Genomic DNA, 18,414 nt, shown 5'->3' with positions numbered 1-18,414 from the left:
TCCTCCTATTCTACTCCAGTACTTCTTCTGGAGCCAGCTCACAGCCAAGGAGACAAACCCAGTGTGCGGGATGATTTTACCTAGAACTCAAACTGTTTTCTGCTGTCAGGTATCGTTACAAAGTTTAAGTGCAACCTAGTTGTTGAATAATTGCAATGATGAAGTTGAGCCATGAGTATAAAAAGCTGTTTTCATAGCCGCAGTGAATGGAAAAATGCCCATTCACCATCTATTTTAAATATGATGGCCTGGTTCTTAATGAAAGAAACATCATCACCTGACAAGGGTTTAATTAATGAGTATCTGTCTTGTTATTCTTCCTTGTCTGACATGGTAGCACATACTGTTGTAATACACAAACTTACTGTGAAAGAAGGTGGGAGAAGAGGGGCACAGCACTTCTCTATAAGCTGGCTGTCCAGATGGGTGGTCTTCTCCCACACGTATGTACAGAGGGTACGTATCATATCAGCGCAGGAGCCTTCGCTGAAAGCTTAAGGCAGCTGGAATCGCCGGCCTCTTGGCACACAACTGACTTGCTATCTCAAATGACAGGTTTAAAAAAAGAGATAATGAAACCCCAGATTTCAAGAATTTGCATTCCTATTTATACAGAGGAGACCTCATGTTCCCAGATGCATCTGAGTTGTCCATAACTTAATGACAATATGGTGTCACCATAACCAGAGTCCACCAGCTTGTGAGGATTGGGCTCTTATTCCTGTGACTGTAAATTCAAAACTTTATGCAGCCTTACCGTATTTTTCCAGATTAAATGCAAGTAAAGTAGAGCTTTGAACGCTGCAAAAGGGTAATTTTGCTCATCACTGTGTGTAACTAGCTCCAAACAACAGCAAAATCGTGCTAGTGAATTAGAAGAAGATGGCAAAGATGAAAATACAGCACAGATTGCTTTGCTTGAAAAATGGACTGTTGATGAAAGGCAAAAAATAAAAAGTATGTTGATTTTCATAACTTCTCCCTACCTACCTGCACATGCCTACTCACAAACTTTAGCCTGAATCAGTAAGATCCTGCAAGCATCACAGGCAGTGGTCTGATACCTTCGCGTGGAACATCGAGGATGTGCATTTTGGGTTAAATACACCCCTCTGCAAACACCCAACACAATACAGGGGCTGCACAAAATCCCCTCAGAATAAGGCTCACCTAGGATTCAAAATGGACCCAGACCCATGTTCCAGCTCCATGCTCAGGGAACAAAATCAGCCTGTTAAAACAAGACTGGTAAATACAATTCCACTCAGTCAGTTCTTGCAGCATATGTCCAAAATCCTTCCATATCGTTCAGCAGTGTAATGAGTCAGGCAGGCAACAGGTTCATGGATTTATCCTAAATTATAACTCTACCTCTTCTCTCTGTTTCAGGAGTTTATTCTTCCACAATATTTAAGTGCTTTTCAAATAAAATCTGTTGCAAAAATGAAGCTTCTATTCATCTTCATGAGGCCACTCAGAATTCTTCCCTTTGAGATCTAGGCTCAGATGGTGGACATGGCTTTGAGAGGTTACTTTTTTTTATTTAGTGTATTATTTTATTGCTTTTTGATATTCTCAAGTGCTACTCCTCACATCCCTGCATTTTTTATCTGACCTTGTGTTTTAAAGCAAAACCACTCTATACATGTATATGTAAACAAAGGCAAAAAGAAACTCAGAAGGAAAAGCCACTCTCAAGTTGTTTAATGGAAAAAACAAGCAAACTTTTTAATTACATGAAATGGCACTGGGATTTGAAGTATGCAGGCAATAAAAATAATTTTGTATTCCAAGTACTGCTTTTTTTAATCTTCTTTTTGTAGGAGGCTGGAAAAATACTAGTCATATTGTTGATGTAGGAGCGAAAGAGCAATGCCAGGAAACACAAGCATCAATTCTGATAATTATCAGCAAAGGCAAAATTATACTTGTCCGGATATCTGGGAAGCATGTCTATTTAAGTGACAGACAACTGGGGCACTTCTGCATATTTCCCGTACAGGAACTAATGAATTGCCTAACTACTTAATCATCTCCAGGCTTTGCGCTGATTAACAGAAATGCTAACAAACAAGTTAGTATAGACTCTAAAAAAGAAAACAGGGGAATATCAGCCTTATGGAAATTAGTTTACTACCAAGTTTATTATGAAGACAAATACAAATGTCATTATATCCTTGATTTTCTGTAATGAAAGGAGACTGAGCAAACAGCCCAGGTTAATTAGCAATACCAACTTGGGGAAGGTGGGGATCATGGGAGCGTGAGGTACGTCTCCAGTTTGGAAAAGTATGAGTATCTCTTGTATATGTACCATGACAATACAACCCAGCATTTGTGGGGTTCATAGTCTGAGATTTTGTCTTGAGCCTCTGGCACATCTGGGCACTCTTGAATGCAGCAAGGAAGGTACTTGGTATAAACTCTGCTGCTTCATTTATTCAACTCACACAAAAATTAAAGAACAAAGCAGTTCCCTGTAAGCTCCCAGTATTTTTCAGCACCATCCCAAGCTCCCTCCCATTTCAAAAGAGCATAATTGCCCCTGGTCATTTCCTCCAACCCTTTTTCTGTTTGTCGTACACATGGCAGGTGAATTACCTTCCTCGCAAAACTTGGCCAACCTTTCACCCATCCAAACACACAGAAAGGGCACAGCAGACAGGAAAATCTGACCTCCCATTGCTGGATGAGGGAAATATCTCAGAGACGTTAGCAGGCTTGGATAAGACCACAAAAAAAGTCAGTATCAGATTTTGGAGGAAAGCTTTGGTGTACTTTTCACTGTTCTTTTCAGACCATGGGACAACTATCCATTGCCATTTCTTGAACTTACTGCTGACATTGGATCTCGGTATTTTTTAAATGGTGATGCCAAACAATTAGTGCTTAATAGATAGACAACTCACTACTACTCCTACCATGAATAAAGCAATGAACAAGCCCAAATGCCAAACTGCATCTGCATGGTTTTTGATCCTCATAGATTATCACACTAGTCAAAATATCTTTGCTCTTCTTTCTTTCTGTGTATACCTCTAGTTGGTCTCAGTTTTTCTCATCTAGTTTTAATTTCTGTTACAGATAAACTTGCACCTCGTTTAGGTTCATCTGATATCGGCTGCCTTTGTCACTATCAGAATTCAGTCAACAGAAGAAGCTTCAATAAAATGAGAAAGTGACACAAATGAAGAGTTCAATATATTCTTGGAGTAAGTTCCCAGTAGCGTCTTCTGCATATCATCAAGTAACACACAATTAAAACCTGTGTCAAATGTGCTTGCTTGTTTTTATTAACAGCTAATCAGAATCATACCAGCAAGTCCTCCCAGAAGTAAATAAGGAATAATAGAAAACCACATGCCTTAATTTTTCATTTTTCTTGAGTTTATTTTTTTGAAATAACGGGTGCCAAATGGCGCCTATAGCCAAGGCTTAGCACAACACTGTGGTTCTAAGAAAACTTCCACCCATTTATAAACCTCACTGGCAGTACCTGTTTTAGCAGTATCAAAACCTGTCTGACTTCTATGCAAGCAATTTGAGTTGTTGCATAATTTGGTGAACAGAGAAGTGCTGGAGGCTCCACATAGGCCAAACATAAGGGTTTCCAAGGTATGGCAGGTCTGCATTTGTGAGTAGCATCCATCTAACTTCTTTGGAGGCATTTAAGATTGTGATTAATTTAGTATTAATCTAAATGGATTATCCTCAGCTTTAAGCAAATGAAATACATAAGAAGATTGTCAGGACGAGAACGCAATATTTTAGTGAAATGGATGGATTAAAAAGATAAGACAAAGGTCTGACTACTCAATCAGCTATAATCTTGATGGCAGGCCTTGAGGAATATAGGTCAATATGTTTAATGTTAGCTACTTCAACAGCCCTAAGATTTAAATGTATTTAAAAAATCATAATTCTAAATTTGAGATAGCGGCTAGACTTTTAAAATGTTTTCAAGGAAACAAAAAATAATTATCTTGTTATTTTGCTACCTCTACTCATTCTGAGCCCTACCGTGTTGTCCCCAGTCAAGGTGAAAGGCACTACCCACACAAAGTAAAGAGTTTTTCGTTTGCAAACAAGGACAGCCAGCTCTCCCATGTGAGGTCACTTCTCTTTGGAAGTGGGAACCTCTCAGGTGCCTGAGCTGAATCCAACAGGGATCATGAGTAAGAGCTAAGGCAGCTCACGCTCACCACACGAATGAAAATTAAATTCAACAAGGGTGCATCTCAATAGGCCAGGCAGGTGTTGGATATGCTGCTGGGTCATCTGTCTCTCCTTAACAGGCAGTAGCCCCAGCGGAGGGCAGGGAGTGAGCAGGGACACAAGCCCTCAAATGACCCTATGTGTATCAGGAGAGCTCAGGGATCAAGGCTGGTGCGAGGGAAATCATCCTTCAACGTGAAAACATGTCCCACCTGGTCACGAGCTCTCGTTTATCCTGAGACTGAGGATCTCACTGCCTGTTCCCCCACACTGCAAAATTCCTCATCCTCCCCCAGCTCAGGAACTCACACAGCAGCAAATTTAGGATGAGAAGGTCTGTTAAAACAAAGTCATCATCACTTCTGAGAGGGAGGTCAAGAGGAAAGCAAAGCAAAATTATGCACAGTCACAGAATCAAGGAATGGTTGGGGTTGGAAGGGACCTCTGGAGGTCATCTAGTCCAACCCACCTGCTAAAGCAGGTTCACCCAGAGCAGATTGCACAGGAAGGTGTCCAGGTGGGTTTTGAACGTCTCCAGAGAAGGAGACTCCACAGCCTCTCTGGGCAGCCTGTTCCAGTGCTCTGGTACCCTCAAAGTAAAGAAGTTTTTCCTCATATTCAGATGGAACCTCCTGTGTTTCAGTCTGTGCCTGTTGCCCCTCATCCTATCGCTGGGCACGACTGAAAGGAGTCTGGTCCCATCCTCTTGACACCCACCCTTGAGATGTTTAGAAACTTCAGACCTCAATCATCTTTGTTGCTCTCCACTGGACTCCCTCCAGTAATTCCTTGTCCTTCTTAAACTGGGGAGCCCAGAACTGGACGCAGTACTCCAGATGCGGCCTCACTGGGGCAGAGTAGAAGGGGAAGACAACCTCCATCGACCTGATGGTCACACTCTTCTTAATGCAGTCCAGGGTACTGTTTGCCTTCTTGGCCACAAGGGCACATTGTCACAGTCCTGGTGAAACTGTACTAGGTTATAAGCAGAGTGAGCATCAGCGCTGCTCTCAGTTCGTTTTTGTGATGAAAAGCTTATAATTTAAGTATACTTGACAGGTACACGACAAGCAGAAAACTTCTACTCAGTAAATACTTAGTCATGTAAGAAGCCCCTATCTCTAGAGTACAAAAAGGTTCACCTTACTGTAGGCACTGCATTGCGTAAACAGAATGTGTTGGTTTAAACTCCGCTGGAAACCCATGGTGGAGAAAAAGGTTTTAAAATGAAAAGAATCAACAGTTGCCAGCAGCAAAAGGGCACAATCCACAGGAAAAGAAAAAAAATATTCCTGTTCCTTGGAGGCTACTAGAAGCTACTTGCAGTAATTAAAAACAACTCTGAGCTGCACACTGTTGACAACTGGGTACAATGTTGTTTTCCAGCCAGAGGTAGAATTAATTATGCTGCTCTAGATTGCCTTTATTGACTTCTGATTTTTTTTTTCTCCTCGTTAGTCAAAACAACATCACAGAACAACTATTATTTCAGAATCTGCCTCTATTAAAAAAAATTACGAAAGGGAAATAAAATTATTGAAGACAAAATGCTAGCCCTGAACTGTATGGTTACCTTACACAGTATCTGTATGTGCTGTGGAGGTGAGCAAATTAATCAAAGACTGTACAACTTATGCACAGATTCAACCCCGATTTATTTAATGTTTTTATTTGCTGTCGATTCCCTAGGTTTACACCTTAAATATCTGAAATACAAAGATACAGTGACAAACTCAGCCTCGCGGTGCCCAGCACAAGATCCTTCAGACCTACAGCAGTGCTCTTATGTGTTACTCAGGTGAGCAGCCTGCTCTTCCTTCATCCTCACCAAACACCTCCTGAAACGTTCGCAGGTCAAGTTTTAAACGCAGACTCCGAGTGAATCCCGCCTCAGCGGGCACCGCACCCGGGTGGCCTTCGGCAGGACGGCAGGGGCCACGCTTCCCTCCCACTCCGCCTACCCGGAGGCCCAGGGTTAAAAACACAGCACATTTCCCGCACTTTTTTTCAGTCTCTTCGGTCCAGACAGAGGGGGAGAGGCCACCCCACAGCCCCGCCCCGGGAGAACGCCCCTCCGCGCATGTGCGTGTCGCCCGCCCCCCCAAAAGAAAAACCTGGAGACTAAGATGGCGGCGCGGGGAAGCTGAGGGTGCCTGAGGCGCAGCGGCGGGTTCCCGCGCGCAGGTAACGGTCCCCCAGCGGCGGGCGCGAGCGCGGGGCTCGCCTCCTGTCAGCCCAACGGTTCTAACGGCCGCCCGCCTCCGCTCCTCCTCACGCTCACCCCCTGGGCGGCCTTTGCCGCCGGTCCCTGCAGCCGTGCAGCCGTGCAGCCGCGCTTACCCTCGCCCTTAGCCTGGTTGCCCCGCCGGCTTTGCACGCCCTCGGAGCGCCCCCGTGCCCCGCAGCGCCCCTCCCCGAGCCTCCCGCCCCGCGGGACTGCCCTCCCGCTCGCTCCTTCCCGCCGAGGCAGCTGCCTGCTCCCATGCTTTTGAGCAGCGGGCCACCAGCCCAGGGCTTTTGCTGATAAACTGCGGGGCCGGGCGGGGGAAGGTCGGGAGATTTAAATTTTATTTTTTAATTCAAATTTGAGCAGCAGTGAAAAGAAAGGAGTTTGGCGGCCTGTTTCACTTGCAGGGTGAATGAAATGCTTTGGCCTTTACCAAGCAGTTTTCAGTATCTTAATTTAGTAGAGGCCTCCTCTCTTGTGTGCTTATTGCATCCTTCCAGAGCGGGGTCTCAACCTTGGTTCCTCTGTCAGGCCCGGCCCCTTCCTCCCCTCCTGGCACACCTTCCTGAGCCAGACAGGTTTAGATTGTGACCTGCTGCTTCAGAGACCCACACAACATTGGGCTGGGTCACCCTTCTTGTCCTAGGCCCATGCGCACAAGCCTGGAAAGGCAAAACCACTTAACGCCACTTCTCTTGCATTTGGTCACGCTCAGAGGGCTACAAAGTTGGTGAAGGGTTTGGAGAGGAAGCTGTATGAGGAGCGGCTAAAGTCACTTGGTTTGTTCAGCCCGGAGAAGAGGAGACTAAGAGGAGACGTCATGGCGGCTACAGCTTCCTCACAAGGGAGGGAGGAAGGGCAGGCGCTGAACTCTTCAGTGACCAATGGCAGAATCCAAGGGAATGGCAGGAAGATGTGCCAGGGGATATTAGGAAAAGGTTCTTCCCCCAGAGGGTGGTGGAGCACTGGAACGGGCTCCCCAGGGAGGTGTCACGGCCCCAAGCCTGACAGTGTTCAAGAAGAGACTGGACAATGCCCTCAGACACATGGTGTGAACTGTGGGGTTGTCATGTGCAGGGACAGGAGTTGGACTCGATGATCCTTGTGGGTCCCTTCCAACTCAGGACATTCTGTAATTCATGTGCTACACGTCCTTGCTCAGCCCAGTGTCTGACTTGCTGGTCATCCACATCTTGTGCATGAGGGGGTCAGGGAGCAGGAAAGAGACCACAGATCTCTTTCTCATCCTGGGTGTCCATGTGTTTAGATGAGCTTTGCTCTAATGCTGTGTGACCCAGACTGCATCCCCTTCCCCACTCGCATCCGCTGCTTTGAACCCTGCTCGCGTGACCCATAGGGCCTGAGGCCACCCAAATGTGCCCTGGCAGGTGTGACATTGGCAGGTTGGCTTCTCTTGAGCTGTGCGCAGGTGCGGGGTCTAGCTCGTGTCTTTTTTGTCTCTCTTCAATGAAGGATTCATGTGTGTATAACTTACGTTTTAAAATGCATAATTTTTTTAGATCAGCAATGCTGAAAATGGCCTGCTATAAGGAAGTGGTCCTTTCTGTTGTAAAATAAATTGAAATAATAGAAATAAGACATAAATAATAAGGAAATAATTAATAAAAATAAGCCAAGCAATGAAGTACTGAAGTGCGCTTGCTCATTTTGAGCTGACTGAATAAATGTGAGGTTATGGAGGAGGAGAAATTAGGTGTCTCCTGAATAACTTCTGTGTACCTGCACTGGGAATCCTGAGTTCAGCCCTGGATTTGTTATTGCAAGTGAGAGAGATTTTAGAGATTAGCAACAAAAAATTCAAAGCACTTGTGTGACTTATGTAAATGAAAAAAATGTTTCAAACAGCCTCCTTGGTAAGAGAGAAAGATGCAATTCTGTACGTATGTAATGATACAGGCAAGGAGGGCTTGTGTACATGTATGTGGTGGATGTTAAAGTTTAACTCCCACTAGCTATACTGGGGACCCAATTTTGGTAGTACAGCAACTATTTCTACTGGTAATGTTGTTATCATATGGGAAATACATAAATACAACTGTTCTTCATGCAGAGTTTCTCTACACACAGATTTTACTGATATAACTCTGCAAGAAAAATTATGAGCTGACTGAAATAGCTGGCTTGGTACAGCAATCAAGTGTATAAGTTAGAACTTGGTAAAAATACAACCACAGAGGATAGGAAATATTGATATAAATAACATTTTTGAAAAAGGAATTAGACATTAAGATGGGGAAGAAATCTTCTCAGCAGAGGGGTTTTTAATGCCGTATGTCCTACTGTAGGGTGTAAAATCAGTAAATGTTTATTGAGACCAATAACAAACTTGCAGACTGTTTGATCTTTGTCACATCTGAATATTTTTATTTTAGAAGATTCACTCAAAAGCATCTGAGGTGTTCTTTTAGCTGGATGTTTAGTTGATAGAGAACTGAGTTGCTTTACTTGCTTGACTTGTTAAATTATATCTTGTCTGTACAGTGTAAGTTTCTCATGCAGTTCTTACAGGAAACTATACTGAGGAGGAAGCCCTTTAGCAAATAGTTGATTTAGAATACGCACTTAATCTACTAAATATAGTCTTCCTCCTCCAAATCTTTTCAGCGATGACAAATTCAGTAGTTTTACAGGATAATTTCATCCAACTTCTGCTTCTCCCTATTTCATTATAAATCTTTTTCTAACACTCTGTTGGCCATCTTCTGTTCAGTAAGCTGGGTTTCTTGAACCTTTAGTTTGCTAATCCTGCTTTTATGTGAGACTGAATGCAAGAATTGTATCTTATTAGAGGAGAAATCTTAACAGAACAGTTTTGTTCTGTGCAAAGGCCTACTCTTAGCTAAAAAACAAATGCTTTTATAATTCAAACGCATGGGAATAAAATGCAAGTACCATGGAAAACAGCCAAGTAATCTAAATCAAGCTATAATATGTTTCATAGCTACCAAATTTCTGTACAATAATAATAACCACAGAATTTGTTACATATTGTGGACTGAAATACCTTTTTTTTTCTTTTTCAGATATCATAACCTTAAGAATGCAGTTGGTTTGTCAGAGAGTTGGCACTTGTTCCTTGTGTTTGAAGAGACAACTAAATGTCTTCCTGGGATTAATTAAATGGCAGAGAAGACTGGTTCCTGCTTGTGTCAGAACTATTTACAGTGAGACGGGGAAATGGGAAAAAAACTATGGGTTGCAGACAAGAAAAAGAGTTGAAAATTGGTGGCTCCCAAGAATAAAGGATCAGTTCTGCAAAATTTCAGAAACTGATGTAAGCATTACGAGAAATTTGGAGATTACATGATTAATAGTTTTGGTTTTTTCACAATGAAATGAACTGAAAATTACTTAGTACAATTGGCTTATAATGATGAGATGTATATTACATTTCAGGGGAAAATACTTTTATGTGATAGTAGATTATTAAAAACAGTGAAATTAGTGGAAAAAAAGAAAAAAATTTGAGGAAAAAAATTTGAGGAAAAACACAATCAGCAAGGTATGAGCTTGTAAATTTAGGAAGTATTTAAGTAATCAATTCTTTCTTTGTATGTTATACCTCATTTAGTAATTAATTATTTAAAGTACTAAAAGAAAGATCTTCTATGTTCATAAGTTTTGTAAACAATTTTCTAAAGATCTTGTTCCCAATGTTCATGACAAATCTATTACAATGCATATTGTGATTAATTAAAATCTGTGTTAAGGGAAGGTGATTTTTAAAAAATATTTCCTGGTTTACAGTGTCCTAGGAATAATGAGTGTCTTGCAGAAAAAAAAAAAAAGTTTTCCCATGCAATAAAAGATCTTGAAAACAATTGTAATCTCAGTCTCTGACTCTTTTTGCCTTCACAGTTATGCTCAGTCACATAGGTATAAAAACCATTTTTGTGCCCTTTCATGTTTGTTTAGTCTTTCCTAAAATGTGCCCCCTCTCCAACCAAAAAATGATTCAATTAAAGTGTCGGAGAGAGAAGAGAGGCTTGTTTTTTCTGAGGAATAAAACAGATGAAAATGATGTGCATGCATACATGTAGCAGGGAGATAATTAATTTAGGCTTGTGTCTTTAATATCTGACAATACATGTATATGTAGATATCATATATATATCATATGGATGCTAAGTTCGAAATGGCATTTTAATGATCTTTTATGCTTATTGTTGAGGTAAATTTAATAACATCTCATATTAAGAGGCAAATAGTGTATAGTGCTGCAATGAAGGATTCAGAGTATTTCTAATTTTGCTATTATTGGAGAAAAGCGATAAAGAAGGAATATATGATAAATGGGAATAGAGTTTGGTGCCGAATAGTTAAAGCTGCCCATAATGTTTTTTGCATTATTAACATAAGAAAATTAGTGTAGGAACTTATCAAGCATGTATTAATTATAAATTCAATGGTAAACAAGATGCATTAAGAATAATCAATGTGAGAGAATGTTTGGTTTCCTTGTAACTTTCGTCGATTTACTCAAAACGAACTAAATTAAATTTTTACTTTTCGCTATGCAAGATACTGCTTGGAAGATGTCTTTGGATCTGAGCATATGTAGTGGAACTGAACAGTTTCATGTCAGTGGCTGTTCATGCAATTGCAAATGATTTAGTCACTCAGTGAGTTGCAGCAGTTCAGCTGACAAAAAGCAACTGGCCCTGCGTGAGCTCCATGTTTGCTGTAAATACAAAGTAAAATGCTTATTTATCTGTTAAGAGGATAATTTAATCTGTCATGTTTTCATTTTTTGGTGGGACCGATTAGAAGCACGTAGATAATCAGTGACAGATGCTATGGTAGGGAACGGTGATTTCTTAAGCTGCAGTTATATTAATATATCTTTTTTTGAGTAACTGTGGATTAAAAATAATTTTCAAGTGTCATATAAATAAAAATATAAATGGCAGCAAAGTCTGGTAAAACATCTCCGTTTACAGCCCCGAATAATTTGATCCTAGGAACTCTGTCAGTGGATCAGTTGGATCAGTTCTAGCAGAACGTTGTGTCTTTTCATGGTGCTGTGTAGTTGATAATGTGTGCATGTGTTTATTTAAGTGAAATGCTAGCTCACATAGTCATAACATTCTAAAAATTTCTTTCTAGAAATCAAGACCAAAGTTTTATGTGCTTTCTATGTTCCCATATCCTTCTGGAAAACTTCACATGGGCCATGTTCGTGTCTACACCATAAGTGACGCTGTAGCTCGGTTCCAGAAAATGAGAGGGATGCAGGTAAGAAAATAGCAGCAGTAGGGCTGAGTGGTTTTTTTTTTAATGTTTTAATGTCAGAACTAGTCAGGAAATCGGTATTTTCCAAAGTCTATTAAGGCTTAGTTGGAATATATGCTACAAATCGATAAATAATGACCTGTGGAGCTTTGAATATTGGAATTTTAGACTTTTAAAACAAGTGGTGCTCAGAACTCAGGGTTGATAACAAATTGTTAGAAGCTGTCTCAAATGATACCGCTGATGCTGTGTCAGCTACCTGAGTGTGTTGATGTGTGGCACAGTGCCGATGAGACATGTGGACCCAAACATTTCTGTGAGAGGAGACAAGATCCTACTGCCATCTCAGTGAGACCATGGGGGGCAAAAAAGCGTCACTGGCAATAGAAAACTGAGAGACCACGGAAATCAACTCCTTTCACCTCTTATACTCCTGACAAAAGGTTGATGTCCTTTGTCAGACTCAGAGGGACATCTTGCTCTTCTGGGCCAGCTTGGAGAGAAACCCTTTCTCATGGCTGCTGTAAGTCAGATGAACGGAGTCATGTCACGTGTCACATCTTGTGACCGTAATTGTAGAAGTTTCTGTTTAGTAGCAGCTGACCCCTTGGCTTCCCTACTGTAGCCTTGCTCGTACATATGGAACGCTGGATCTGCTTGCCACATTTCCCTTCTGTGTTCCTCTGTTTCCCGGTCTGCCCCATGCCTGCCATCATTTCTCCCTCGTTTCTCCCTCGCTCCCTTTTCTCTCTCCAGTAGATAGAAGGTGTAGTGGAGAGCCTAGTCCCTGCAGCCTACAGATGGGATCCTGGTTGGTGTTCTACAGTAAAGACTGGTGGATAAAATTTTAAGGATGTGAGGAAGGGAGAATTGTGGCCTGAGTGACAACCATATTAAAGGGGAATAAGACATCTCGTAGGGGGAAAATGTTAAGAAGCTGAGAAGGAGGACTATGGAAAAAGAAGACCCGATTTTGGAGTAGGGAACAAAAGGAAAGAAATAGCAGTAGGCAAGAATCCAGGATGAAACTCAAAAAGGAATTCTTATGTTCAAGAGGGAAAGAGCAGCTCAAGAATATAAGAATCAGAACTTCCAAAGAGTACAAAGATGATGAAATGAAGAAAAAATGTTAGTTGCTAGTTGTTGTACTAAACGCAATTTCCTTGCTACAAATGCTGCAGAAGTGTAGCGTCTCCTGGATTTATCACCATCCATGAGACTCTTAAAGGTATTGTCACTGAATTATTCAGTGTACTGCCTTTCCATATACTATGTATTTTATGCCAATGATGAACATACCATGCACTGAATATGTGCTGCTGCTTTACAGAAATGCATTGTCATGCTTTTAAAATTACAGAAAAAAGAAATAGCTACCTTAGACTTTAAATGAGGAAAAAACCCCACAAACAATGTCTAATGTAACGCTAATCTTTCCTAAGTCCTCTGAATGACCAGAACTTAGATCTCACTAAAAAAAAAAAAAAAAAAAAAAGAGCCAACTGTGTTCTTGAAGGACTTTTAATTCTTGCTTGATGTTAAGACCACTGGAGATGTCATTTCAGGACACAGCTCATTTCTCATCAATAACAGTGGAGATATCCACTAAAATTCTGTTCAAAAAGATGAAAACTGACTGCTTCTTGTACTAACTAAAATAAAGTGAAAATAATTGTCTACATCCAGTAGGATGCTGTAGGTGTTAGTTGTTGAATATAGGGGAAGTAAGCACCTTTAACAGAAACCATTGGAGAAAACAAAAAGTTAATATAATTGCAATGAAATACAAGAGCCACTGTGAAAGCAAGTTTTTATTTCCAGTTGCCTATTTTATCCAGAAAAGTTTTGAAAGTCTTTTAAAGTTTTTAAATCTTGCATTTCAGCTTATTTTTACATTATATGTAAAAAATGACTTTGAAGTATATTACAGCGCCTATAGAACATGCTGAATTTCTATAAATATGTGTATCTTCTGTTGTGTTAACCACTTTGAACATCTATTTATGAATAAAGCTGGGCAGCCGAATAATTTAACCTTCATGTACGATTAAGAGGCATTAAAGATCTCTCAAATTGTTTTCTGAGTATGTCAGACTAAGAACTGTTGTGCTACCGATGTACATTAATTTGCTGGAACTTATATTTACCTTAAAAACCCCTTTTCTTGATTACCCATGCAAATTTCTCCGTCACTTAGAATGGAAGTCTTTATAATTGATTTTCTCCTCGCAATTAATTTATCAGCCTCTAGATATTTTCCCTGTCCATTGTCACAGTTGTCCAATCTGTTGAAGATTTCTTTATTGTTATGTTTATAGGCTACAACATGGTTATGTCTTATCATAGATAAAATTTAATATACCCATGAATTTTTTTCCCCTTGTATTCAGGGAATTACTGGAATTCTTCAGTACATAAAAAGAAAGAATGCTTTAGAAACAAAAAATATTACTATGCATAATTTTGAAGTTGTTATATTTTTTTTTTCTGGATATTCAGCTTAAATAGTGCACGTTTGAATGTTCAGGCACTGCTAATTTTTCTCAAGTCAAAATTCTAAGTAGAAGTTAATGCGTTTCAGGTATTCAAGCCAAGTTTAGGGAAAGATTTCTGAGTAGTAATTGCTGCCATCATTTCCAAACTAACAGAAAGGAAGAGTCATTGAAAACAATCTTAGGAACTATATCTCTACATATAGATGTAGAGCTCACCTTGGTTAGCAAGTCATAAAACTGTACTAGAGGCAGGTTGAAAGTAAGGCAACGAGGAGTGATGGGCTGTTACCATGAAAAAGAGAGGAAAAATGTTCAGACTTAAATTTCTCAGGGAGAACTTTAGACTAAAATGTATATTTGTTGTCTAATAAACAATGAGGGAAAGTATCAGGGAAAGTATATATGGTTGAGTAAGAAAGTAATGCATGTTGAATAAGGTAGAGATGTTTTTCTCAGAAAATGCCTTCATGAGAAAATAGTAAATTAGTTTCATATTGATCTGATCTGAACAGGCAAGAACTGGATTCTTTGTTGTAATACTTAAATAAGGATAAACGTGAATGCTTTTACAGAGGGATTAGAGCTCCTTTAGTCAATTGGAAGCATTCTTTGGAATGCATTTGTGTAATTTCTTCATATTGGAGTTAGTTTGAAATCTTATCTGTGAAAGTGTAAAATCAATTGGATGCTCTTTTTTTGTTTTTCTAAACTGGGACATTAGTATTTCATTTTTTCTGGCTGGATAGGATCTGATTTAGTTTCAATTAAAATGTTCTAGAAAGGTAGTACACACTGAAATCTACTGGTATTTGCCAGAAACCTGTACTCCAACAGCATTTTAAGTGGGAAAATAAATATGGTTTCCTGGGTTTTTTCCCCCCCTCTCTGTTTTTGGAAGAAATACTCCTTTAGCATAAAGCCGTAGATGATATTGATGACTAATGACAGTGAGAATGGGCAATCGGACAGATTACCCAATGAGCAGCAGCCTTTTCTGCGATACATGACTGGCTGGACATTTATTAAATGATGTGCAGGGGCAGGATTTGATGCAAGTGTAACCACAGCAAGCAGTTACTTTTTCAGTGTACTGATGAGTGATCAGCTTAGCGGAGTTTTTGGTAGGGGGTGCATGAAGGTGGGTATTGCAGTACAGTGGGGATCACGGGAGTTGCATTGATCATTGTCTTGTTCCAACACCCCTCAAGTGCCTGCGGGCAGTGCATGGGAAACAAACTCTGTCACGCACTTGGATTAGGTTGCTGGGTAAATGATTTGTAGAGTACATCTGTTGTAAGATAACTTGTTTACATTCTAGTTACTGCAGATGAAGTTTGAAGACTTTGCGTGGGAACTGTAAACGATATAGATTACTTCGCATGGATGCAGTGAGCTAGTCTCTTTCCCAAATGTGTTAAGGAGAATATTTTTCTTGAAGTGCAATTAAAACATTTTTTATGTAGGTAGGGTTCTAGTCACAGATCTTATTACAAACATATTTCTTTAAAAATGCTATGCAAAAGTAATTTATATATTTTAAATTACAAATTTTTATCTATTAATAAACCAACACAGAACCATTTTGTGCAGTTTCTGGTTGCTTTTTTCTTCATGAATTTACATGTATATTGTGAATTCAAATGTCATAGTTTCGAAAGAAGTTAAGAGATTTCTTATTCATTATTTGAGAGTGCCATGAACACATTATAGAGACATTAATGATAATTTTCACCATGACAGATTTCCAGTCTGCTGCTGCTCGGGAAAAAATTATTTACCACTGTTTTATCATACTGTTATTATCATGTCTCTGATAAATTCCAAAGTGGATAATTTGTGCCTCTCAGAGGACTGAGAATAATTCCCTTAGCAATCGGTAAACAGAGAGTGATTCAGTTCAATAGTTCCTGTGATATCTTTTTAATAAAATTTTGAATTGAAATTGATACCACAGTGAAGCTGTCATATGTGTGAATTGTGCAGAAATGAGAATGATCATTGGACAACTCAGGGTGAAATTCCTGTAAACTAGGATCAGATTTCTTAATTTATACTTAAAATGCTCCTGATAGATGGGACTGGAATATAGTCAGTGATATTTCCACAATATCCTCCAATGACTTAGAGTGTTTTCATTTTATCTAGAACATATATTTTTTTAATTTGATATATTTTCATTAATTGCTTTTCCTTTCAGCAGTGAATCTTAATACTCTTGAAATTGAAAAAAATAAATGACATTGAAGAAAGGCAAGTTTAATTAAAACTTTATAATGAATTAATCAGTAGGATAAATTATTTCAATACAGTTCCATTTTCCGATCGTCATTAGCTGCTAGTCTCTACCTTTTTTTGTGTGAGGCTGTTATGCCCTTTTGCCAGGTTATTTGCTGTGGTATGAACTAACTGGGAAGTATTACAAGTATCCTGTGTGAATCGAATCTTATTTAAATTTAGTTTTCCAGCAACAAGTACTGAAGGTGTTAATGAGCTCACTCTGATTTCAAAAGAAAAGGAGAAAATGAGATATTATTTTAAATGCAATTATGTTAGACAAGAATGCGTGAGATTAAGGAGAAGAGGCACACCTTTGTTTTCTCAATGTTGTGGTAGTGTGTGGACATAGAATGATTTTTCATATTTTGTATCTTGTGGGAACAAGAAATACATGAGAGTGTTTTATAAGCAGAGTTATGTTTTGATAGAAATCTGTATGGGTTGATTATTTTTTAATTTGAAAGTGCCTTATCAGAATGCTAATATTGCAGTATTCTGTTGCAGAGGAGTACTGAAATAGTCCTTGTTAGAATGTACACACTAGTAAGAATTCACTATTTTAATCTATTTCCAGGTGTGCTTTGTCTGTTCGGAGTTTTTTGTGTGATGGTGGTGGTTATTTTTAGCCGTCATGTAATGGTGTTTATTACCTTATACACTTAAAAGACAATCTAGCTGCATTCAGCTGGAGGTCTTGTATTTAAAATGTGTCGTATCTGTAATCCGTCAATTTAAAACTGAGATTTTCAATGTATTCAGTCTAATTGTAGGTAGCCAGTGGAAGAAGCAGCCATCCCTTCCTTTCCCCTCTGCAACCCCCTGTCCTTACTATCTCACTTGTGTGTTGTTACACGATTGTGAGATCGAGTGCAAGGAGGATGACAGAAAGTTGCTGCTGGGGCCAGGGATGTTTTCTGGCACCTGGAGCTTGCAAGCATGGATGACCTGTTTTGTCAGCATTTTGTGGTTAGTTCACGTCGAGCATGTCATGAGACTATAACCAGAACAGGAGCATGGAATTTGCTGTATTGATTCAAATCACTGGTCTGTCAGCAAGCCTCTTCATTTTCATTTTTGGTCGCCTTCTCTTATCACACACTCTCTGAGATAAATACATTTATTTACAGGCATTTTTGACACTGATTCTGCCATCTTTCTTAAAATGCAGAGTGCATCGATCTGGTTGTAAGAAAGATACATCAGCACCCTGGCCATAGTTTTGAGACCTACTGAGCCCATCAGCAGAGCAAACAAGTTCTTTGTTTCTTTACAAACGTTGAGGAAAATTCACAGAATTGTCTGTCCTAGTTATATTGACGGAGGCAGAGAACTGAATGTTATGAGATCATTGTCAGCTTCGTGTCATGTAGTACCTGCTGATCTCACCTACTGATGTCAGTGTGATGGGCTGATTGTTGTGGCAGTGAATAGATGAAAATCCTCTGAAAGGAAGAGCTGAGATCTCAGAAATTAATATATGGAGTTACTGTGTCTTCCTCTGCTTCGTCCACAGTTGCATTAAGAGCTCCAGCCGTTGTTAAGGACAGATTTTTTGACCATGCTGTGAAATGATTTTACATCGATGCTAATACGAAGTCAGAGTCTTTGGGATCTAAAATGTTTCAAGATGCAACTGTTTTCCTTTTTAATAATCTGCTTCTGAAAAGATGGCTCAGTGTGGTAGCTACCAAGCACTTTGTTCCCCACACGCTTAATAAATGGTTTCCTTGCAACTCCATGTTCCTGTGCAAAACGTGGTATGATGAGTGGTAAAAAATGCCAGTCTTTCATAGCTGATCCTGCCAGATCATGTGAACTTCTGAGGATCTTAAGCCCTCTGTGTTCAAGACTAACCTAGTAGTTTTAACCAGCGAGAGTTACCTGTCTACTTCATGGTGAAGACCGGAAACACACAGCTGCCTTTCGCAGTAGAGAAATAGAAGAGAC

The 18,414-nt window shown here is 39.8% G+C and overlaps 1 protein-coding gene across 3 annotated transcripts in view; it reads left to right on the top strand.

Annotated features, from left to right (window-relative positions):
- Window positions 1-6,317: 6,317 nt before the first annotated feature.
- The window catches only part of LARS2 (leucyl-tRNA synthetase 2, mitochondrial), an 87,539-nt gene continuing 75,442 nt past the window's right edge, over window positions 6,318-18,414 (top strand). For all 3 annotated transcript variants that reach the window (XM_065629699.1, XM_065629700.1, XM_065629698.1), the window contains exons 1-3: window positions 6,318-6,399; window positions 9,487-9,737; window positions 11,570-11,698. In XM_065629699.1, coding sequence (XP_065485771.1) covers window positions 9,504-9,737; window positions 11,570-11,698 — 363 coding nt within the window. In that variant the 5' untranslated portion in view covers window positions 6,318-6,399; window positions 9,487-9,503. The remainder of the gene's footprint in view (window positions 6,400-9,486; window positions 9,738-11,569; window positions 11,699-18,414) is intronic.

The sequence above is a fragment of the Caloenas nicobarica genome, chromosome 2, assembly GCF_036013445.1.
Source record: "Caloenas nicobarica isolate bCalNic1 chromosome 2, bCalNic1.hap1, whole genome shotgun sequence".
Taxonomy (NCBI): Eukaryota; Metazoa; Chordata; class Aves; order Columbiformes; family Columbidae; genus Caloenas; species Caloenas nicobarica.
The sequence above is the reverse complement of the archived record's forward strand: the minus strand, read 5'-3'. Positions and strand labels throughout refer to the sequence as shown.